We start from the raw sequence: 24,205 nt of genomic DNA, 5'->3' as shown, positions 1-24,205 counted from the left end.
TATCATTTTATTCAAAATGTTCAAGCTGTAGGGAAGCCCCAGTAACTAATGAATGGAAAAGAAACACCGCAGGTCTTAGAAAGTGTACTGTGTACCATATTTCATCTGATCAGAAAGCCCCAGGAGAGTTTCTTTAGAGGAGCCAGCCGTACCCAGCAATAGACCGCGGTTCAGGGTGGACATGCGCTGGAATAAAACATCAGGAAGGGGGTTAAGGGAAACAGAGAAAAATGTGCACGCTCCTGGAAGCCAGACAAAGAAAAGCGCTTCTTCTGATGTCCTCCCACCAGAGATGCCCCCTCTTTGGTGTGGTCCTCCCGCATCCTCGAGTGCTCCCTGCTTCAGGCTCTGGGCATCGATCGGCTCTGCCTGATGGATGTGCTCTCTCTCTCTCTCTTTCTCTCGCAGCCGAAGCAGCAGCTCACAGTAAACACTCTGGCTTTATTATCACCTCCTCACTCTTACCCAAGCCAGACTGTGAGCCATGCTCTTCAGCAGCCTGCCCACATCTTGTAAGAGGAAAATGCAAAGATCAAAAATTGGACGTGACCTCTCTTGTAATGCTAGCCCACAGTGGACACGGGTCGGATCCTGCTTTGAGAAATAGCAATGGGTTTTGCATCGCTGCCCTTGCTGTGATGAATCTTGTAGACAAACTCCTTGCTGGAGGGAACACTGCTCTCTGTCTCACACCCAGGGGCAGTGCATAACATCGACTGCCCACACAAATACATGGATAAAACGGCTGCTTATTTGTACAAGCTATTGGTATTGATTTTGTTTTAAATACATTTTGCCTGGCCACCGGAGTATTGGGTTTGTGTCCATTCCATTTGGTCTCTTAATGCTATGTGAACCAAGGCATTGACTGCTGACCTACATTACTGCAGTCTGTCTAATTGCTCTATACATGTTGTGTGAGTGACACATATTTAGATGGATCTCCTCAAAGAATTGAACCTGAAATTCCTCAGAGATTAAACATTACACATGATCTCATTTTGCTTCTGTGAGTCTTTAACTTTCTTCATCTCCTCATCTCCACAGGTGACCAGTCACCCAGAGCCCGTGTCCCAGCCCATGAGCCTCCAGCAGCCGCCCCAGTCCCAGTACAATATGCCGGACAGGGATAAGCAGCTCCTGTTCTCTGAATTTGAAGATCTCAGTGCCTCCTTTCGCAGCCTTTATAAGTCTGTTTTTGAGCAGTCCTTCAGTCAGCAAGGTGAGCGGCCACTTGGGAACATAAAGTGGAACCCGAAAGAGAGCCTAGGTCACATTCATCATCAACAAATTTCCTTATGCTGGTTTGTCTTAACAGCTGGGCTTAAAGAGAGTCATTTGGAGCTAATAATGGAGCAATGGGCAGGTATTCAACAGGTTCATCTCTACTAATAGAGTCTTTGTCCAGAGCAAGGGGGAAAAGTATTTCATTCTAAGTTCAAAGTAAGAGTCGAGAGTTCATGGATCAAATATTTAAAAGACAGTATTTCTCTCTGCATTTATTATATTTATTGTTAATTAGAATAAATACAGCATTGTTCTTGCTTCATATTTTTCAGATTACATAAAAAGATGTCTGAGTCTTGTCATGTTTGTAATGTTTTGTAGGCCGTGTTTCAGTTGAAAAGGTAACAGACAGAAGAAAAAAAAAGTCCTCAGAAAATCTGTTGAATTTGAGGTTCATTTGTCATAATGATGTGGCGTTTATATGATATAATACATTGCTGTGGATCGAGCACAGCTTTCCAAAAGCCTGTGATTCCCTGCAGAACCCTGCATTTTTGCTTGTAATCTGATTGACTGATAAACAAAGAGCACTTGACAAGCGGGTTATGAGTAGAGTAGACTGAGCTTTCTCTGTATAACCTACTTTCCTAAATCAAATGCATTTCATGCTAATGTTTTCATAGACTTTCTCTCCTTTAATCTATCATCTACGTTTCATTAGTTGAAAGTTGTTACCTTTTTTATGCGCATAAAAGTGAAATCTCTTAGTCAGACAAGCTCTAGCAATTAAAAAGCGTAAATAATCGAGCTAGAGGATTTCACACTCTGCCGCTGTAGACAGTGAGCTAATTCACTGGCTTTGATAATAGGTAATGAGCTCGCATTATTATTCTGGTGTGGCGTTAATTGCTTTCTGTATTTCCCTGGTTGGACAATGGGCTTTCTGCGCCGATAAGAGATGCACCTTTGTCACCCCTGCAGTGAGTGTTACGTGCCGATTGTGGAGGTGCGGGGCTGGAGTCGGCTCTAAAAGCACTCCAGCGAAATAGGTTTACTGTGCCAAAGCTGTGAAGGACAGGGCCTCTTAAGACCACTCCCTGCCACTCAGAAGATTGCAGTTGTGTGTGCAGATGTTCATGCCCCAGTCGTGTCTGTTAAAAAGCCGAGCTACAGCACAATGAATTTGTCAAAGACGATCTAGAGCTGTGTCACTGGAGGAGAGAGGAGAAGCAACGGCAGCTCTGGCTCCTGAACCTCAGAGACGCAACTAATGCTGAGTCATTCCTCGGTACGACAAAATGGCAGCTGGTCTATCTCAAGTGTAAAAGTACTTCAACACAGATCCCTTTATTGTCAGGTGTTAAGATGCAATATCTTAAGCAGTTTTTAAATGTGAAGATCCTGACTGGCTGTTTTTCTGTGTAGTGCATCACACCTTTACACTGCATGCCTAAACCATGTGAGTGACACTTAAGTTTGAATTAGGATGCTCCTTTCACCAGCAAGTGTTTAAATCAGAGGCTTTTTTATGTTTAGATTCTTTGATTCCCAGGTGACACCTTCTTTTTTTTTTATCGGAACAAATAGTCAAAACCCCAAAAATATATTTAATGGACAATGATTCTAGCACAACTATATTTTATATGTACATATATACAGATGTATTTTTATATTTGACCAGAATTTGTAATTGCTGCAGGACAGGATCGCTGCCAACAAAGTTTTGTTGTGTTCTTTTATACAATGATATTAAAATACCTATTCATCCTATCCTATGTTTTTCAGCCTAATAACTTCCTTTGTTTCTCAGGGCTGATGGGCATCCCGGCAGATTCCTCCCAGCAGACACACACCTCCTGCTCCTATCAGCACTCTCCCAGTGGCGCCATCAGCACTCAGAACAGCATGTCAAACAACCAACCCAACAACCACCCCAACAGCCACTCCGCCAACAGTGGCCAGGTGCCCCTGTCCCACCCCGGCCACGTCTCGCCCCACGCACAGCACCTCCCGCAGCATGGCGTCCCCCACAACCAACACAACCAACACAGCCAACACAACCAACACGGCCAGCACAGCCAACACAGTCAACATGCACAGCACCCCCAGCATGCTGCGCACTCCCAGCACGGGCAGCACCCTTCGCAGCACCCATCCCACGGCCAGCACCCGCAGCAGCACACGCCACACCCCTCCCAACACACTCAACACAGCCAGCACCCACAGCAACACGGACAGCAGCATCAGAGCCTCTCCCACCAGCCCCATCCTACCCAGCAACAGATGGCCTGCAACACAGGTAAGACCCTCTGTGTGTCATTGTCTGCCTCTGAACCCCGGTTCTGTGGTGTTCTCTCATCATCCTGTTCATCACAGACGCACATCAACAAAGGAATAAACAATGTACTCACAAGTCAACATCATTCTGTCTAAATCCTCATTTTATAAGTCACAGAACTCGAAGAAATTATTAGAAATGTTTGTCAGTAAATTATCATCGGGTTTATGTTTTGTGCTGAGGTGAGAACAAAGCAATGCTGCATCCAGCGGCTTCTGCTGTTCTTACAGAGTCGACTGGCTCCTCCTAGTGGCTACAGCACATAACTGTTTGAGAGCCTGACAAACGGTTTTATTTGGTGTATCCTTCTCATTCATTTGCCTGCACGGCTATAAAAATGTGGCTATATTAAAATGCTTATCTGGCTTCATTATCCAACCTACATTAATCACAATTACAGAAGCAGTTACTGTGCAGTTGTCCACGGATGATGTAATTAGGACTAAATCTGTATTTGTCCCAGGAGTAGACTTGCTATTGGAATAAAAATGACCTGTATCCTTCAAATCTGTCATCCTGTAATGTTACAGGAAGTATCCTGTGTGTATGTGTTGCAGGTTTACTGTCTGACTGGTACCCAAATCTGGATGCGCTGAAAGAAAGCTGTCGCATTGCTAGCAGCTATAACTGGGCTGATGTCGACCTTTCACCTTTCCAAGGTGCGGTTTGGACACCACAAATAGACCATATTGCATTTACAAATACAAAGTATAATTATTGAATAGTTTAGTTTATTTGACCAGGATTAGGATTTCTCTGGATAACAGAGGAAACAGACAGTTATAGAGCAGATAGTACAGGACAGCCCCAGCTTCTGATTGAGTGCTGAAGTGTTGACACTGTGGATTTGATTATGAGTTTAATTAAACTGAGCTCTTCAATTAAATAACATTGCCTTCTGGTTTAATTACCAAAACAACAAGCTCAGCAGGTCAGTTTATCCAATTACAGTCCAGGATTGCAAGGTAGGATGTTTTTTAAATATCACCCACTGAAGGTTACTGACATAATGAATATATATTGCAACTAGTTTTTGCTTCATGCTTGTGAAATAGCTTCTCATAAACCAAATTAATTTCCTTTGGACAGTCGGCTGGTGCAGTTTCATACATTTCATTGTCACCAAAGGCATTTTAATACATGCAGATACAGTCCAACTTTGACAGTAGCTCTTGTTGTTCTGTTAATAATTTTGTGTTTTATGTTTCTAAGGATTAAGGGACAGTATGAGACAAGCCGAGTTGAACAATTGGTCCCTGGAACCCACTCAGATTGCAGACCTCTGCTCGTCCATCAACCAGTTTTTTGCCCGCACCGGTGTAATCCAGCCACAGGGGGCAGTGCAGCCCACTGTTTGTCATGGCTCCATGCACCCCAACAAACCAAGCCAGCACCACAACACAGGTTAAACACACACTTCTTACCCCTGCTCACTCATTTACTAACTCATTTATATAACATGTTGTTATGTTTACTTTGTAATTTCTTGGCTTGTGCAGCTAAGCCTGATACAGCAATATGTAGGTCATCATGTAGAAACAGCAGTTGTGTCTCCTTCTCTCATGAAGGGGGAAATAATCTGTCACAATAATTTAATTTATACTTTATTAATCCCGTGAGGGGAAATTCAGTTTTACAATCTGTTTAATGAACATGCTACACACACATGCACAAACAGGATCCTATGGACATGCATTAATGGAGAGGTCTCAGAGTGAGGGGGCTGCCTACAACGAGCGCTCAAGAGCAGTTTTGGGGTTAGGTGCCTTGCTCAAGGGCACCTCGGCAGTGCTCAGGAAGTGGACTGGCACCTCTCAAGCTACCAGACCAATTTCCGGACTTGGTCCGTGCCGGGACTTGAGCCGGCGACCCTCCAATTCCCAACCCAAGTCCCTACAGACTGAGCTACTGCCGCCCCAATAATGTCTTAATGCTTATTTGTACAGAATTATTTGATAATCTATCTGTATTTGTAAAGCGCCAATTCATAGCAAATGTTTTCTTAAGACACTTTAGGAAAAGAGTGAGTCAAGAGCGCACTCTTTGTTATATATAATTTACAGGCACATTTATCAAGTAACTTTGGTGAGGACAACCTTCCCTTTAACAGGTAGAAACCTCGAGCAGAACCAGACTCATGTTGAATGTGCTGTGACATTGCTGTGAACTCTTAGTCCTATAGCACGCTGTAGTTTGCTCATTTACAAATTCTGAACGTGCAAAACAGAACTCACAGAGTTCAAAGACCTGAGGCTGCTCTCCCTGTATGCCAATGAGTCACATCTTTTTGGTTTGTGACCTATTAAAGCAAAAGCAACAAAAAAAGGCTACTTCCTGCCCCTCATTATCAGCTGTATGTCATTTATGACAGGTTACAAAACATATACATTCATTTTTCTAAATTCAGTTGCATAATTTGTAGTGGCCTGACACTGTGATAATAATCAGTGTTTCACAGTAAAGAATAAAAACGGAAAGCCGCATCTTGTGAAGCTGAGAGTCAGACGATGAGACTTATCTCTGCTGACATTTACCAGCATTGAAACATTTTCAGATGCAAATATTAAATTTTTTTAAACAGTGTTATTTTAATTCTCTTATCAGGAAATCTCTACATGGACTCCAGACAGAGTCTATCCTTGATGGGTCCTCCAGGATACCCCCACATGCCCCCCATGAGCACCGCAGGACCCACGATGACAGGTTACAAGAAGCTATAGTGGAAAAAAAGGACTGAAATGCTTCCATCTTAAAAATTAATGTTTTTATTAATGATAACATGCTCTTTCTCCAGGACACCATGCACAGATGAACCAGCAGCACATGATACCTACCAGAAACTTCCAGATGCATCGCATGCAAGCTGATGACATTCAGGATGACTTTGATTGGGACTCCATCGTCTAACCCCAGACCTCCTTCTGCAAACAGAAAAGGGAGTGAGGAGAGGAGGTGGAAGCCAGAGGGAGCCAGGCGGAGCAACAGGAGGGGAGGAGGAGTGCGCTGTTGGTGGGATGCAGAAGAACATTGACAAGCTTTGTTGGACAAAGACAGACTTCAGAGTCCTGACATTTTTACAAAAGCAAAACATTACTAGAAAACGTTAGTTTGAAGACAATCATATTTAGTCGGACATGTAAAAGTGATCGCTTATGTACTTGTCTAGAGACGAGTAAACACATTCACGTCTAAACCACACGCTCCTCAGCTCCTCAGATGGCCCTCTCCCTCTCCCGTCCCTCGCCAGCAGCCTTCCAAAGTCTGAACCCCTCTCCCCCCTCTCCCCCCTCTCCCCCTGCTCCGTAACTGTTCTGTGATTTGAGCGACGTGTTCAGCTTGTAATTCTTCTCGTGTTGACATCGGCCTCAGCTGCCTCTTGGATGAGTTTTTTCTCTTAAAAAAAAAAAAAACTTATTTGGTTTTGATTTTCATTTGAAAGAAACACAGGCCATCTCTGTGAGTAACGTGATGGTGCTCGTTTGACGCTTTTGGGAGAAAACCGGTCTCGCTGTGGCTGCATGGGTGGTGAAGTTGTGTTTACAATAAGTGAGATTTTGAACAGGGTGTTAAATGATAAAGGCTTGATATTAAACAAACCAAGAGAGAGGGAGATCACATAAGGTATCATGATCTGTTCTCCTACACAACCAATGTGATCAGGCCCACGGCAACAGACAAGTTATGGGAATACAAGAACTTTTTCAAATGTCTTTCTTTTTGTTTCTGTGTCTCAAGCACTTCACGAGTGGATGAGTGTGAACGAAAGTGAAGAAAAGAAAGCAGGAACATTTTCTGTCTTTTATTCAACCCAAAGTAACCTGAGGTTTAAGTTCTCTGCGTGCATTGTTTTAGTTTAGTATAAATCTATCAGTTTTTAAGCTTTATTCAATCAAAAGATGTAACAGTAAGTGCTTACCAGATTCAAATTTTAAGCAAAATTGAAGGGGGAAGTTCATCAGTTTTTGTAACTTGTTTATCATTGAATCATTCAACACCAAAACCGAAAACAACTGACTGATACATCAGTGAGGCCAGTGTTGTCAGCTAGTCCCAGTTTATCCCAGCTAGGGCTGTCAACTAGTTAATCACAAACCGCTGTGTTGTCCCTTTAAGCGCATCATGGATAAACCGCCGCAAAAAAAAAGAAAAAAAGAACAACACTGCTGCATCTTTAAATGGGTCAAAAGTAACATCCACCTCATGACATCAAACATTTCACTTGTATACCTTTCCTTGCTGTTTTCATTTACTTTTTGATCCGTAACGAGTTCCGTTTTCTGAAGTTAGGTTAATGCTGTAACCTTCAATCTACCAGAAGGTCCTTATTTTATTTCAAAATAAAAGCTGGGTTGAATTCAGTCAGCAAGTAAAGTACTCTCAGCTTAAGACAGTACAACAATTGAAAATAAAAGCTGAACTATTTTCATTTTGAAATGCGAATGCAGATATGCAATTCAAATTTCAATTGATCACGATAAAGTATTGAACTTTTGCAAATAATCACGATTACATTTTGAAAAATCTTTTGACAGCCCTATCCCCAACACATCTGTAATGTCAAAGATGTCAGGCAATACTCTTCAAAGATATCAATAATATGTTCAAGATGATAAAATTGTGCCTCCACTTTAGTTTGTCAAAAAGAAAACTACACAAAAAAACAATTTAACAAGGTTTTGACAAAGTTTGTTTTCTAAAAAACAACAACAAAAAACATGCAGACCAATTTGTCTGAATGTGACCTTTTAAACTTTTAGACATCATTATTCAAATCTTTCCTCATTCAAATTCTGTATGGGCTCTGGCAAACAAAACATGTGTCATACTTCTCAAATCAGCAGGTTGTGTTTTTATTAAATAAATATAAATATAAAGCTAAAGACAAAAAGGATGGCTTAGCTTAGAGACTGAAAGACTGAAAATAGTCTTGCACTGTTTCTGCCCACCATCCCCCCCATGATGCTTTGCAATCAACAAGATAAAGCTTGTCTTGTCCGTCCAATCTTTACTATAAGACGAGTAAAGAAGCACTCCTTGTATCAAGGAATGTTAGAATGATTTCCATTAGATGTGCCTGAGGGCTGATTTAGTTACCTGTGGAGAGAACAAGGCCAGGCTGCCGGCCATATTTTTTGTGCTATGCTAAGCTAACTGTCTTCTAAAGCTTGCTTTATATTTATCTTACACACATGGGAGTTGTGTCGATCTTCTCATCTAACTATTGCGGTGAAAGGATGTTTACCAAATTGACAAACTCATGTTTTAAAGAATTGCAATTCCAGATGCAAACCATGTTTGAATTATAAATTAAAATGAAACATTAAGAGCCTGTATAAAATGTGAAAGTAATGGTTTTCATGCCTAATAAAATACAGTAAAAAAAAATCTTTCAAAAGTAGTAAAATGAGAAATCTGTCTTAGTCTACCTGAAAGAGGAAAGAATCTGATGTGGAGGTTTTTCAATAATGTGTTTATTTTTGAATGACCAATGATCAATAGGATATACATCAAATGTTGAACTTTCCCTTTTTAAAAGGTAAATAATCATGTGTTCAACTTTACTGTACAGTTTGTAGAGTGAGTTACCGGTACATCCAAATCCATGCCTTTATCTATCTATTGTACGTCAACGGTAGTAAAAGCTGCACTCAGTGTATGTCACATCTGGATTTAAAATTTTCAATTTACATTTTTTTTCTGCCCGGTGTTTTATTGTAATCGTACAATAGCTTAAGATTTTGCTGTTATACAATCATTACAGAATGAGAAATGTGATTCATGATCAAGCTCATACAGTGTGTGTTTGTTGGTTTAACAATTGGTGAGTGCATATGTGTACGTTTTGTTTTGATTGCAATTTTAGGGCTGATTGATTGCTGCAATCGCTTTGCTTTCTATGAGCACAAAGCAGATGCACACAGGTGATCTGTGACAAATGTGTTTTATGTTGAAAGGGTTCCTCTCAAGCACAGAACGGGGAGATCGACCTGTGCTCTGTATCCTGTCACATGTGGCTCCCCAATCAGACAGGTGCTGAACTTTAGAGACACTATGTTAGAAAAGTTCACCCTTTGCACACTTAACACCTTTTGTTGGTATCCGTTTTTTAAGGAGCAAAGCACCTCCTGGAGCTCAAATCTAGCCTCTCCTTGATTTCAAACATTCATTTAAAGATAGACTATTGGACCTGCATTGTCCACAACTGACAATATTTCTCGTCCCAGTAATACAGCTGAACTGATGGTGCTTGCATACATGACTAGGTGTGTCTTTGTGTAAAGGTGAAGTTCAAAATATTGGGAAAAGTCATTAATGTGTTTCTTTTCAAGAAGATACTTCTTCCCGGTTCTCCTGCTGCAGCCAACCGAAAGTTAGCCCTGAAAGTAGTGTTGTATGATTAGAAATTGGTCTTGGTCTCAACTCGGAATCAAAAGCATTTTACTCGGTCTCGAATTTAAATCAAGACCACCACTGATTGGCTGTTTTTCCACATCATTACTGTGATTAGAAGAAAAAAAACGCCCCTTTCTGTATGTCTTGGTCTCGGTTAGGTTGGTCTTGACTACAACACTACCTGAAAGAGTGAAAACAAGAGGAAACAGCTGGTATAGCTCTGTCCAACATGCAAGCATCACTAATACTCACTAATCAACACTTTGTATCTTTGTGTTTATCTGTACCAAAAACCTAAGTGTATAAAGGACTATTTTTGTGTCATGCTTTGATAATGTGTGAATTACTGAGCATTAGAGGTGCTGAGCGGGAGATCTTTTCAGGATTGGACAGAGCACTCCATGTTTCTCTGTTTTCACACTTAATGCTAAGCTAAGCTAACTGTGTGGACTAACTGTAGCTTCCTCTTTATGGTAGAGAAATGAGAAGTTGTGTGTTTCCAAAAAGATTAGATCATATCTTTAAATTGAGTTATCAACTAGGGATTGCTGATGTCAGCATAATTCTGATTTCATATTTTAATGACAATCATTATGAATTATTTTTAATGATACTGTAAAAGGCACTTTCAAGATTCACCAGGTTCTGTAATGTGTTAGTAGTATATAACAATTTGTTTCTACATTTGAACCTCTCTAAGGTTATTTTAAACTAGAACCAGTCCACATTTTAGGCTGCAAGTCTTCTATCCAGAGCTGCACTGTGCACATGAATCAAGACTTCTTTTAGCTGATGATACTGCCGTTCAGTTTTTCTTTTTTTTTTTCTTCTACTGCCAATCAAACCTGTCCACCCCTGCATCTTTCTGCCATGTTTTGTTTGTCTTTGCACATCAAATGTCAGCTGTATGTGAAGGATTTCCTTGCCTGTGGATCTTCTCTCTTGAGCTTTTCAATGCCAGGATTTCTTAAGTAGAGCTCAAACCGAGAAAAAAAAAAAAAAAAAAAAACTAAGTCAGTTGTGTGACCCAAATGATGACTCTTTGTGGCGAGGTGGCCAAGGGACTGCAACAGAAGATGAGAGAGGAGAGCAACAGTGTGTTTTCTTTCTAATGTACTTACAATAGAGAACCTCCTGTGTGTCGGTGTGAAGTTGAAGTGTGTCTCCGTTCTTCCAGGTGAAGATTGTTAACACACACAATACTCTTTTTTAACGCAGCAGCCCCAAAGGAAACAAAAGGATTTGAGCTAAAACGGATAAAAAAGGTGAAGACAATGACTGGATCACAATCAAATTTTACATTACGTCCGTATGTGTGGTGTGTGTGTTTTGTGTGTGTGTGTGTTTAAGTTCTTTTTTTTCCAAAAGACGATTTGAATTTTTCTTTTTTTATTCCGCTGGACATGAACCTGCCAGAGAGATTACTTATCAGTGGGAGAAAAAAAGATGATAAGATACAAAAAAAAAAAAAAAAGCCTTGTTACAATGTGGGAGAGAACTGCCAACAAGTACTGCTGATCGGGGCCTATTTTATTCAGTGCTGGTGTGTTGTTGTGCTTGTACATATATGTCTTTTCAATCATCCCTTTTTTCCTCTTGGGGGTGGGGTATCAAGGCTGGGGGTGGGTCTTATCAATGAAAAGAGAGGAGGTAAAAGAATAGAGTATTTTGTTATTGTCCAATCAGAGGGTGACAGTATGTATATATCTATATTGTATATATGTGATGAAAATGCGTCGGCTTTTTGTGTGACACTACCTTTTACCTGTACTATGGTTCTACATTCAGTGTTTCAGTGTTGATAATATATATTTGGTTTGTTTTTTTGATTTTGTCTTTGTCATTTCTTGTATTTTTTTTTTCTCCTACTTGTCCTATTTTTGTTTATGCACGGTTTATTACTTTTGTTGTCCGATGAGGTGACACAGCTACTCTTTGTATTCGTTTAGTGCTGTAAAATAACTCCAAGTGTTATTAGAATTGTCGATACCACCGCCCACCCCACCCCCGTCCCCAATATGCATGAATGGCACTTAAAGAAATAAAATATGGTAACTTCACTGTGGATTAATGTGCTGTTTGAGCTTTGTTCCTGAAGCTTTGTGTCAATATGACATAGGAGGTTATCGTTTTTAAGTCTCACATCATCTTCAGTACAAATAATGGCTGTTCAAAAACAGAGCAAGGAAATTACTTAGAAACAACTTTCCCATTATAATGTTGTCCAATTCTCTTAATAAACTCTTTACTGTAAAAATCATACAACAATGTGAGAAGTAAACACAGAAAATACACATTAGGACTGATAGAAATTCACAATCATTTGGTACAAAATATATACAGTAACTGCCCCAATAATATGCTGAGTAATCTTTGAAAGCACAGCATATATACGTATGTGCCCACATACAAACTGAGACACTGCTTAGGGCACTATGTTGATGCAAACTCATGGTGACATTTTCCATGCCTTTCCATGCTTTCTGGCTCCTATTTCAGGGAATAAATAATATCCAAGCAATTAGCATTACGAAGTACAGGTCACTTGGTTTACAGTTAATATCACCTGTAATGTGAGATATACCCATTGGCTACTTCAAAAATGCAGACACAAGTTTTCCCATATTATGTGATATCTCCCAGCTAATGGAAAAAAGCTGGAGAGACAACTAGGGACAATACTCGTGATTATTTTAATGATTTAGTTCAGTCTATTAAATGTCATCATGATTCCCCACATCCCAAAGGCATGTCTTCACATAGCTTCCTTTGTTTAACCAACAGTGGGGAAGAAAACTTTATATTTTTTTTCATATTTGACAAAGAGAAGCAACAACCTTTATATATAAGGTGCTTACAGAAAAAATAAAATGTTGGGTTAAAAAGGCTAAAATGAATAATGGATTATACAGATAACTGGAAATTATTTTTATTTAATTCCATTTATCAATCAATAAACTTATTGTTGCAGCTCTGATGTGAAGGAATTCGGTGATAATGTAGTACAACATGCTGTGGAAACTGATGTACAGCATTTCTGAATTAGAGTTCAACATTATTCAAAGCTCAGGTGTTGATGTGAGTATTCCATGATGTATAACCATTTTAAAAACGTAATCAAATGTTACTCAATGTTTGTTTTTACTTCTATTTTTATTTTTTTATTTTTTTTTAGATCTGTTCAACAAATTCATGTATCCAATGAGCTTATATTTCTGGTGCACCATTTGCACAGAGCCAACTGCTCATTGTTAATAGAGTAAAGTGAAAATTGAGATTTAGTTAATTCTTGAAAAAGGAGTTCCAACTCTTTCCAAAAAAAAAGAGAAAAATCAAAGTGTATGAACTTCTTTCCACTGCCCTGTGGGAAAGAAAAAGTCACCAAAAATAGGTTGTTGTAAATACTTCTTTGTATAGTGTTGTGGAGCTGTCAGAAAGATACATTATAATGTAGGTTAATATTTATTTGTAACTCTGTCTCACAGGTGACACTTTAAGCAGTTTTAAGTTGCTATTCTGATTGATCTCAGATAAGGAATGACCTCTGTAGTCCTGGTGCCCTGAACAGGTCCATATGATCCCCCAACATGCTTCTCTTTCCCCCCACCCAGCCCTGGAAGCCCCCACCGAGTGCTCCCATATGGTGTGTCACTTCAGCATGTGTCCACATGACACCTTACACGCATGATCCAGCCCTGTAGGATATACCTTCCCAGTAGGGACACCGTTCTGTTTGCTGCTCTGGAGCCATTCAAATATTTTCTCAGGCTTTAAGGAAGGGGCACTAAACTGATGGACATCATGTTTAAAGCTTCCTCTCTGCTCCTGCTGACACTGCTCCTGAATGTTCAGCTATGCTCACCTGCACCAATACGTAAGCAGTACATTTCTTCTCCAATATTTTATGAGAATTATTGATCATTATTATTATTAGATTATTAGAAATGTGGTCATTGATTGAAACTCTCTCTTTAAGGTATATTTTATAGATTTATTTTTGGTCTTTTTATGTCTTTATTAGGACATTGGATAGAGTCAAAAATCAGGTGGAGTAGGCTACAGAGCCACAGGTCAGATTTTTACCAGGGCTGCTCGCTTTGAGGACTGCAGCCTCTGTGCATGGGGTGCAAACTTGCCACAAAGACTATGCCACTGGTATCATTTAAAGAAAATACAATATTATGATATACATAATTGTGATTTTATCTAAATTAGAATAACAAATTGACCTAAAAAATGAACTAACTTTTTTACCAGGGCATTCAATTCCTGGAAAATAAAGGCTTGATGAAGCACAATAGTATGTTAAAAGAAATATATTTTTTATAGGATATAATATTTTGCCATATAAATATTGTTAACTAAGAATGAAACAGTTTGGGTACTCTGAATTATCAGGTAAATTCCTGTCTTGTGTTTTTTTTCAGTTGTTTTTTCTTGACTAAGTCACAGATGTTTTGAGCTAGAGTTAATTAATATGCATGTGTGCTTCAAAATTATTTAAATGAAGCTGTTTCTTACTTCAGAGGCATGTTAGAAGAATGCATAAATGTGTTTTTTTAACAAAGTGAACCTGTGTTTGTTGTTACATAATAGGTTGATTGTGAGTCAACAGAATCAAAGACGGGAAATGTCAAGTACAGCTTTAGGTGCTGTAAAGCTTTGAATAATAAAAATATGAATCAGTTTGGAAACTGACTCAGTCACCAAGCTAAGTCGAGCATAATACTCCTGTGTCTGAAAGCGTGGATGTAAGTAACAAGCAAACTTATCTTAAAATACTTTCATGGCCTGTTCAATGACACACCTGTACGGGTAGGATACTACCCTGTGGGATATTTGGACTAAAGTTGGATCTGTACACATCCTCCATGTTTGTGTCATGTCACTAGAGATCTTGTTAGCCGTTACATAATGGGCCATCGTCATATTTGATGCCATTTTTAGAGATAAAGTGTACTGTACCTTATGAAAAAGCTCAATGAGCCTAACTGGGAGATTACTCAGAATACTAAGAACTCCAAGGAGTGATACAAAATTTAAAAAAATGAAAGTGCAAAAAGTATAAATCTACCTGCATAAAAATGTCTGCATTTAAGGAATTCAAGTGATTTTTAAGTGTTTTAATTAATAACTTAGACACTACTCGATTATCCTGCTGATGAAGTTATTGCTAATTTGAACACTTTTATTGCAGCTTCCAGAGCTTGTAAGCCCTCAGTTGTTGCTAAAAAACTGGCACCAGTAACAGACGATCACAGTGACTTTAAAAAAGATGAAGAATCTATTCAGGAGAAACTCATTTCAGTTGTTGCAGAACAGGCACCTCCATTGCCTGAAGATTCACCTGTTGAAGAAAACATTCCAGAACCAGAACTTGGTTTGATCGAAGATCAGGTATCTGAAGCAGAAGCTGTGTCTCAGGAATCAGAACCTGGGGATCCTTTGGCTGCAGTTCCACAAGATTCTTCCGAACAAGAAACTGTCCCTTTAGATGAGGCTTCCCCAGATGAAACAGAACATAGTCATCAAGATGATCCAGCTCCAGAATCGCCAGTCCCAGTCTTACCTTTGGACACTTCAGAAGATGAAGCTCCTGAAGAAAAAGCAGAAGAAACTGCTATTGCTGAAGATGGCGATGTCCAAATTGCATCTACAGAACATAATGGTTTGGAGGATCCAGCTCTAGAAGCACCGGTCCCAGTTGTTCTTTTGGAGGCGTCAGAAGATGAAGCTCCTGAAGAAAAGGCAGAAGAAACTGCTGTTGCTGAAGATGGTGATGTCGAAATTGCATCAGTAGAAGAGAATGGTTCGGAGGATCTAGCTCCAGATGCAGGCATCCCAGTTGTTCTTTTGGAGGCGTCAGAAGATGAAGCTCCTGAAGAAAAGGCAGAAGAAACTGCTGTTGCTGAAGATGGTGATGTCGAAATTGCATCAGTAGAAGAGAATGGTTCGGAGGATCTAGCTCCAGATGCAGGCATCCCAGTTGTTCTTTTGGAGGCGTCAGAAGATGAAGCTCCTGAAGAAAAGGCAGAAGAAACTGCTGTTGCTGAAGATGGTGATGTCGAAATTGCATCAGTAGAAGAGAATGGTTCGGAGGATCTAGCTCCAGATGCAGGCATCCCAGTTGTTCTTTTGGACGCGTCAGAAGATGAAGCTCCTGAAGAAAAGGCAGAAGAAACTGCTGTTGCTGAAGATGTTGATGTCGAAATTGCATCTACAGAAGAGAATGGTTCGGAGGATCTAGTTCCAGCCATCTCAGTTGTTCTTTTGGAGGCTTCAGAGGATAAAGCCACAGCGGAAAACACAAAAGAAGAACCTGTTGAAGCTGTGTCCAGAGAAGAGCATGGTGAACCAGCTAGGGTTGCACCTGTCCCCTGTATTCCTGTAGAGGCTTCGGAGGATAAAAAGGCAGCAGAAGAGTCTGCACCAGAAGAATCTTTACTTATAGTCCCTGTTGACATTACTCATGTAGAAGAAGAACCTATTCCTGTTACACCAGAAGAAAAGGAACCTGCTGCAGAGGAATTGGTTCCAGAAGAGTCAGCCCCAGAAGATCCAGCCATCATTGTTCCATTGGATTCTGCTGAGAAGGAACCTGAGCTGGAAGAACAAGTTGAAGAAGAATTGATCACTGCTGCTGTGGAGGAAACAGCACCAGAGGAGTCAGCCCCAGAAGAACCTGCTTTGATCCTTCCAGTCAAACCAGATGAACAGAAGCCAGATCAAGAGATACATGAGGAAATGGTCCCTTTAGTTGTTTCAGAAAAAAAAGAAGAGGAAGCTCCAGAAGAACAAGTTGAAGAAGGAGAAGATCTTGCCCCGGTAGTGCTGGAAGAAACAGATGCTGAGGTGGACCCTGCTAGTAACAAAGAACCCCTTCCCAGCACATTAGAAGAGGAGGAACCAGCTGGCCTCCTTCCCGCTGAGCTTGAGACAGAAGAAGAGGGTCAAATGGAACCTGCTGCCGAGGACACTCAACCACAAGAGTCAGCCTTAGAAGATCCAGTTGTCATTGTTCCTTTGGATTCAGTCGAGGAGGTTCCAGAGCTGGAGGAAGATAGTGAAGAACTGATTCCCATAGTCTTACCAGAAGAACCAGAAGAAGAAGCTCCAGAGGAGGATGTAGAATCAGAGGCTGCACTGGTGCCTGTCCCAATTGTCCCAGAAGAAAATATCCAAGAAGGCCCTACTACCCAGGAAGAACTTCCTCCTTGTGAACCAGAAGAAGAGGAACCCGTTGTCCTTGTCCATGAAGGACTTAACATAAAAGAAGAAGTAATGGGTGAGGAAACAGCATCAGAGACTCCTGCAGTCAATGTTCTAGTGGAGCCTACTGATGAAGTACCAGCTATTGAAGACTCAGTCCTCATCATTCCCCTGGAAGATGATACTACAGAAGAAGAAGTTGCCCAATCAGATATTCTCCAGGAAGAAGAAGTAGAAGAAGAAGTCACATCTCCTGAAGAGATTGAAGGATGTGACAGTGATACAGAGGTGCTTGTTACATCTGTCACGGAAACCCCATGTGTGACATTGACCATAGAAACAGCCCTGGATCCACAAGAAGAAAATCTTGTAGTTGGGACAGATGTTCACGTTGCAACAGAGATCTTAACTGAATCCTCAATTGAACTTGTAACAACTAGTGCCCCCGCCATCACTGAAGAGGGAGACATCGTCCTATCTCCTGAGGACCGTGGAAACAGTACCAGTAATGAGACATACAATGAAGATTTAAGGTCTGCAGCTATGTCTACAGAAGAGGAGCCTGTTGGTAAGAGTAAAACACTGCTGTTTTATTTATAACATTTATGTTAGTAAGGGCTTCACTTCAATTTAAATGTTTCTCTTTTCATATTATCAAAGGTCTACTTACCTGATAATTGCATTTATGCAATTATTACCAATTATTGTGAAATAAAAATAAGCCACATATAATAAGCCAGTAGTAGGCTGGACTAATTGTAATCCCCAGTGCACAAACAGGGCTAGAAATACATGTTTTATTTCTGTTTAAGAGTTCACCATGTGAAAAGTTTAATATTGCTGCATATAGTAATTATGAGTGTTCATTTCACTAATGACAGTTTTGGTGTTCCAGTTTTGGTGAACAGAGGGACAGTGCTTGGTGTAGCATTCTTCACACTGATGTCTTTCATCATATTTGGATTTGTTTGGACGTCTGTATCCAAGAAACTGCGATAAATGCAAGTGAGTACAACATCCTCAATTCAAACTTTTGTAAACAATAATTAAATATAAAAACTGGTTAATACACCTGGAAACCCAAATCCACATACGACCTCTAACTTATTATTAATGGTCTTATTTATATAATTTTATTCTAGATCCAAATTAATGTAAGTCTAAGTTTCAGTTATATGCCCTGATAGGTAACTGGGCATGGTTAAGCTTGGGTATTGTTACAAAAATTACGCAATTCATTTTATAAACCAGTCTTTTGAAGGTTGTGTTGAGTGTACCCAGTTGACTTTGTTGGGCTGGGGTTGAGTCGAGTGTTAGTGATTGATAATCTTTTTTATGTAGCAGGGAAGTAAAGATCTATTAGCACTAGCTACTGGTAATGAGCCATATGTCATCGCTATGAGAAAAACAGAGGGTTCTCAGCTAATGTTGTATTTCCTGTTAACTTGATTATAGACAGCACATTTGCAACTCACCATTGGTGACCAATTTAAATTAATATTTTTAGACGGCGGGGATTCTGCTTCATTACTCAAATGCCATGTTCAGGCCTGTGTTTGACGAATGTGCCATGCAGTCAAGAAGGTGTAATTTAAAATGTGATTAGAAACTCCCACACAGTTTTGAGAAACCCAAAACCGAAACAAAATATCTGTTGTTTTCTTTAACTGGTTTTTCTATTAGATACCAACTTGAATTTTCACAAAGATTTTTGTGAATGCCTTATGAGGGTCTTATTGTTGAAATAAACATGTATTTGTGACAAGATATATTTCCAGAAGCTGTAAAACAATTTTAGATTTCCACTTTCCATTAATTCTCCTGTTTCAGGATACTGAAGTAAATCACTTCAACCTACTGTTTGATGAAATACGACTGAAGCATTGAACCCTGGGGTTCTCTGCATTGCATCTGTGCTTGAGAAGAGCCCACTCAAAGATACAAGCCAGTTTCTCCAAGGTTTGGACACCAAGGACAGTTTGGGAAGCTGTGGAAACCAGTGAAAGAAGACAAACAAAGATCTTAAAGTAAAAGCAACAATGCCTCCCTATTAGAAACCATACTCTTGTTTTAAATTAGTAGAACTATGGAAGGACTCTATCAGTGAAATACACTTCAATTACCAAAGGTAACAACATTCATTCAGTTGATTGGATTCTGATGCAATAACTTGAAGGCAGCATTTTTCCTTTGGTGCATAGGCGGAGCCAATACAACTTTTATATATACTTGTGGGTAGATGGTGCCCCAAGAAGTTTTCTTGTACACAACGTTTGTTAACTTTCTGTGTTTCTCTCTGAATTGCACTTTATCTTCCCTTGAGATCTAATCCCTTAAAAAATGTGCATAGCGCAACTAGTGGTCAAAATCTAATCAGTGAACCTTTAAAACTACTACAATGCATCATATTTCACATGCTGGACATTGGTTTGTTTTGTAAAATCTTTATCTACAAAGAAACTGCAGATATTACCAAAATAAATTCAGTGACAGAAATACAATATTACTCTACAGTATTGCAGCATAATGAAACACTCGAGTGAATTACTGACAAAATTTGCTCAAGTACATTTTTCACCTTTTCTTTTTTAAACTGTGTCTTAACCTAATGTAAGCTGTGGAGTGCCTATGATATAATTAGCGATCATAAATGTGAGTATGTGACTAACTTTATTAACAATGGTAGTCATGTCTGGTAAAATGTATATTTAATGCAAGAGTGTTTTAATATTTTGGCATGATCTTCTTGTGACTGAAATTTATGGATGAATCTAACATTGTGCAACCTTTTTTTAATCACAAAATGTTCATCATGTACATTTTGTACAATTCCATTGACTAACTGGCTCCTACATATATACTGTACAGTATAGGCCACCACATGCATGGAAAAGCACACGCCTTATACATGAAGTTTAAGAGCCAAGTAAGCCTATCACTTTTCCTTTCCTGTCATGCAGCCATGAGACGCACAGCTCTCCTATATCAACCACACTTTGGCATGCTGCTGTACCAGCTATATGTCCTCGGCTCGTCCTGCACACAGTCAATATTTTTAGGATGGTGAAGGGAACATGGTGTACCAAATGAACCCTGTAAACTGTGTCCTGTAAAAAAAACTATACCCAACTACTGTGTCTCATTGTAAATGTAACACGCTTTGAATTGCACTTGTTGTAAAAAGCCTGTAAAAAATAAATGCAGATTTACAAGAGCAGAGAGTAATGACTCTGAATCAGCTGAATTTTAAGAACAAGTTATAGCAGTAACTATGACTTTTACATACTTTGGAAGTAACATAAAGCAGTCATTGCACAATAATGAAGACAATGACGAAGATTATAAAATATATAAGCTGTTGATACTTTTATAATGAAAATTAGCCTACAGCATTTACTATGTGCTCTGAAAGTCACATCCTGACTCTGCATTTTTGGGTATAGATGAGAGAAATATTGATTCTTTAAGGAAGTCTGACAGCCTTTTTTTTCCTTTTTATTGACATAAATGTTGTATAATTTACGTTAGGGGGAATGTTTTTTTTGTTGTAAAAACCTGGAGGAAATGTGTGTGTCATTAATACCAGATGATCTTTGCGGCTCAACAGCAACGGAAGTCCTGATTAATTGACTCCAAATCTTAAACTTTATAAGAAATGTGATGCTCTTTTCACTTTCTCCTTGTGATGACCATGGTCTTTTTTAAAATCATGATGTATATCATTTGTTATATGAAAGTATGTACATCTAAATTACTTACTCAGTTCTTTGTCAGTATAATTACTCTCTAGTATTAGTGGAATCTGAGCTGAAGGCTGGTGCAGTTGTTAGCACTGTTACCTCACAGCAAGAAGGTTACCGTTTCAACTCCCATTAGCCTTTCGTTTGGGGGTTTGCATCTTCTCCATGTACATGTGTGGGTTCACTGCAGGTACTGCAGCTTCCTCCCACAGTCCATATGCTTATTAGGTTATTTGATGACTTTGAATTGTCTAGTAGTGTAAATGTGTCTGTTTGTCTATGTCAGCCCTGTGATTGACTGGTGACCTGTCTAGGTTGTTACTTGCTTCTCATTGAACTGAAACTGGCTCCAGCCTCCCTTGACCCTGAACGAAAACAAGACATATAGATTATGGACAGATGGATGCATTTGTGGAATCTAACTATTTTTTGTTGAATTGTTGTTTTTTTGCAAGTCTGTATTTTTTTAATAATAATCAGATGCCCATTCAGTCAACAACGCTTGTAGTTGATGGAATACCTTGTATTGTAGATTAAAAACAAACCAAAAACAACATAACTAAACAAAAACTGTGTTCCAGCTGTCAGCCTGATGGACATGTGAAGGTCATCAGGGTGGAGCAGTGGTGGAGGAATTTGGTATTGCTCAGGAAGCCTTACTGCAAGCTTGTAAAAAGGGGAAAGGTGTCAGCACATCTGGTTTAAAAATGCTTTCAACACTGTGGGTACTGAGATTAAAGAATCAGATGACTGGTACACACTGTGATCCCCCGTGTGGAAGCCTTTTTATGGGAATATTTTGTGATTAATTCAAATGAAAATATCCCAAACAGAATAATTTTCTTAAATAAAGAATTTCTGTACTCAATTCTGTTTTGCAGCTCACACATCTCTGTATGCTGACTTTAATCTGAGAACAACTCAGTCTGTTTATGGTAGCACAGCAGCATCTAGTGGCCACAGGCTCTACCTGTAAATATGATAACAATCTAGTTGCTTAGCATGCTCTCTGAGAACCAATATGGATAACACTTATAACACATGCTACACAAATAAACTAGACTTGACTTAACACTTGGTAAGTGAAATGAAAAAATATCCAAACAGGATCTGTTGCTGCTGAAGCATGTGGTTTAAGCGCACGTGTATTTTCAGGCTGTGATGGTCAATGTGACTGTAGAAATCATGAAAAGTTATAAATGTTTCTATCATGGCACTTACAGTCTCTCTTATAATATCTCTGGAGCCATGAGACCGTTTGCACGACCTCTATATGACATTTCTGAACTTTCACATGATTTTGGCATCAAGGATGCTGGAATTAAACGTGTCAGCTATTTAATTAAACATCACATAAATCAGTTAAAATGAGAAAGGAACACATTTTTTTTCAACGGAAACCTGATCTACCACAAAAGTTAGATTTGGTGACGTTAGATGTCTTCGGTCTGGATGAAGTTGTGTTACATGCAAAAAAAAACACCATGAACTGTGCAATTTAGCAATTTCAATGTATTAACAAAAACATTGAAGTTATATCTGTTTCCTTGAATTGTCTGACAATTGAATCGTGAATGTGTGATATATATACACAGAGACAGAGCCTTTTAAACATGTTCCCCAGGCCTGCTAGAGATCTGCTTCTTAACTTTCCATTATGTAAGATAAACATATGAGTTCACCTTAAGGTCTTTTTTGGAGATTGTAGTTTGGGGTGCTGTTGAAATGTATTGCCTCATATTCATAACAATATTATTTTATCCATCATATGTACAGTATATCAACTAGATCTGTGGTTCCCAACCTTTTCCCCTTGGACTCCTCTCAACTTGTATCTAAGAAAGAAGAGCCCCCACCCTGAAAATAAGTGACACATTTTTTTAACATCCCAACAGATAAGGACCAAAATACAGTAGTTCTTAAAGACCTTTGTGAAAAATATCCAGTAAGTGTGTTATCATGATTTAGTTTGATATGTACAAATCTAATTTTGACAAAAAAATAACAGACACCTCTAAATAAAATTCCATTCAAATTCACCACAAACATAGCCTCCAAATGAGCATAAAACACATAACAACTTCAAAAATGAACAATGAAAATAATAAGCCTCGTAAAAAATGTAAATGCTGATTGTATAAACTACATTTGTTCAAGCTAGAATACAAAACAACACTATATGATTTATTATAGTTGACCTAGCCTATTTGGAGAAAAAAAAAAAACAAGAGACTTTGATATTAATTCATCCACATCAAAGGATCCAATAACTGTGCATGAATGAAATGTGGCTTTCTGTTAAAATTGTGAGACAAATCTTCAAACACCTGCTGCCTCAGAGATGAGAGGTCATTCTTTTTATTTTCTCATTGTCACTAAGGTTTCAAAAAACTAAACCCAAAACTACACTTATCCTCGTAAAAGTTGAACTATTTCTGTTGGAACAAATCATACCTGGATATTTATGCAGCATTTTTTTTTTTATTTGTTTATATTGAAGTCATCAGTTGTCAAGGTGTTTTAAGGTTTACAAAGGAAAGAAAAGAAGCACAAGCGTTACGGTTGAAGAAATTCAATTAAACGTGTTGATGTTGAGGACATTTTATCACAAGAATAAAGCCTTCCAGCCGCTTTCTCCTGCTTTTATTGAGTCTCTTTTTTGGTATTCACGGATGCACAGATGGCAGCAGCCTACAGGCCCATTCTGCTCACAGATGAATCTGAGAAAGGTAATTAATTGGCATGGACGCACGTCAGGCTGCGCTGTGGACACGACAGCATCCACCGCCTGCAGGAGTGAACACCGGGAAGACCTAATCATCTAGAAAAACCTCCTTTCTAGCTCAACACTACTGCCCCATCGCTGTGTGTGTGTGTGTGTGTGTGTGTGTGTGTGTGTGTGCGGCTGTGAGTGTGTGTGTGTTTGCACGGGTCTGACAAGACTGCCTCTCCCAACTCCACTACAACCACGATCCGAGTTACAGAGGAGGCTGCCGACTCAAGCCTCCATCCGCCATTTTCAGCAGATTGGAGGCAGGTAGAGCACAAAAATCACAAGTCCCCGCTCAAATAAAGCAGGTAAGTTCGCTTAAGAGTAGCCTAAACCCAAATTCAACCCTACAGCAGGCAACATTTAGGGAGGAAAGGGCAGCAGCCACCTTACAGCGGCCAGCATCGGGAGGAAACAAGGAGAGGACGGTTTGCCTACAAGGGTAACAATAAACTGCATCCTTCAGGCGCTTTACGGTTCAGATATCCGTCAATTTTGTTCGTCTCTGTTAACTTTTTCTGAGCAAAA

At 39.4% G+C, this 24,205-nt stretch overlaps 2 protein-coding genes across 2 annotated transcripts in view; both read left to right on the top strand.

Annotated features, from left to right (window-relative positions):
• The window catches only part of foxj3 (forkhead box J3), a 78,560-nt gene extending 66,537 nt beyond the window's left edge, over positions 1–12,023 (top strand). The window contains exons 7-12 of the mRNA XM_061043088.1: positions 1,048–1,222; positions 3,038–3,526; positions 4,123–4,224; positions 4,778–4,969; positions 6,170–6,268; positions 6,360–12,023. Coding sequence (XP_060899071.1) covers positions 1,048–1,222; positions 3,038–3,526; positions 4,123–4,224; positions 4,778–4,969; positions 6,170–6,268; positions 6,360–6,472 — 1,170 coding nt within the window. The 3' untranslated portion in view covers positions 6,473–12,023. The remainder of the gene's footprint in view (positions 1–1,047; positions 1,223–3,037; positions 3,527–4,122; positions 4,225–4,777; positions 4,970–6,169; positions 6,269–6,359) is intronic.
• Positions 12,024–13,623: 1,600 nt separating this feature from the next.
• On the top strand, positions 13,624–19,931 carry LOC132978075 (titin-like). Its single transcript, XM_061043087.1, has 4 exons — positions 13,624–13,832; positions 15,156–17,735; positions 18,063–18,172; positions 18,998–19,931. The coding sequence occupies exons 1-3, from the start codon at positions 13,751–13,753 to the stop codon at positions 18,164–18,166; spliced, it is 2,766 nt and encodes a 921-aa protein (XP_060899070.1). The 5' UTR covers positions 13,624–13,750; the 3' UTR covers positions 18,167–18,172; positions 18,998–19,931.
• The last annotated feature ends 4,274 nt before the right edge of the window (positions 19,932–24,205 follow it).

The sequence above is a fragment of the Labrus mixtus genome, chromosome 7, assembly GCF_963584025.1.
Source record: "Labrus mixtus chromosome 7, fLabMix1.1, whole genome shotgun sequence".
Taxonomy (NCBI): domain Eukaryota; kingdom Metazoa; phylum Chordata; class Actinopteri; order Labriformes; family Labridae; genus Labrus; species Labrus mixtus.
Note: the sequence above shows the minus strand (reverse complement) of the source record. Positions and strands in the feature narration are given on the sequence as shown.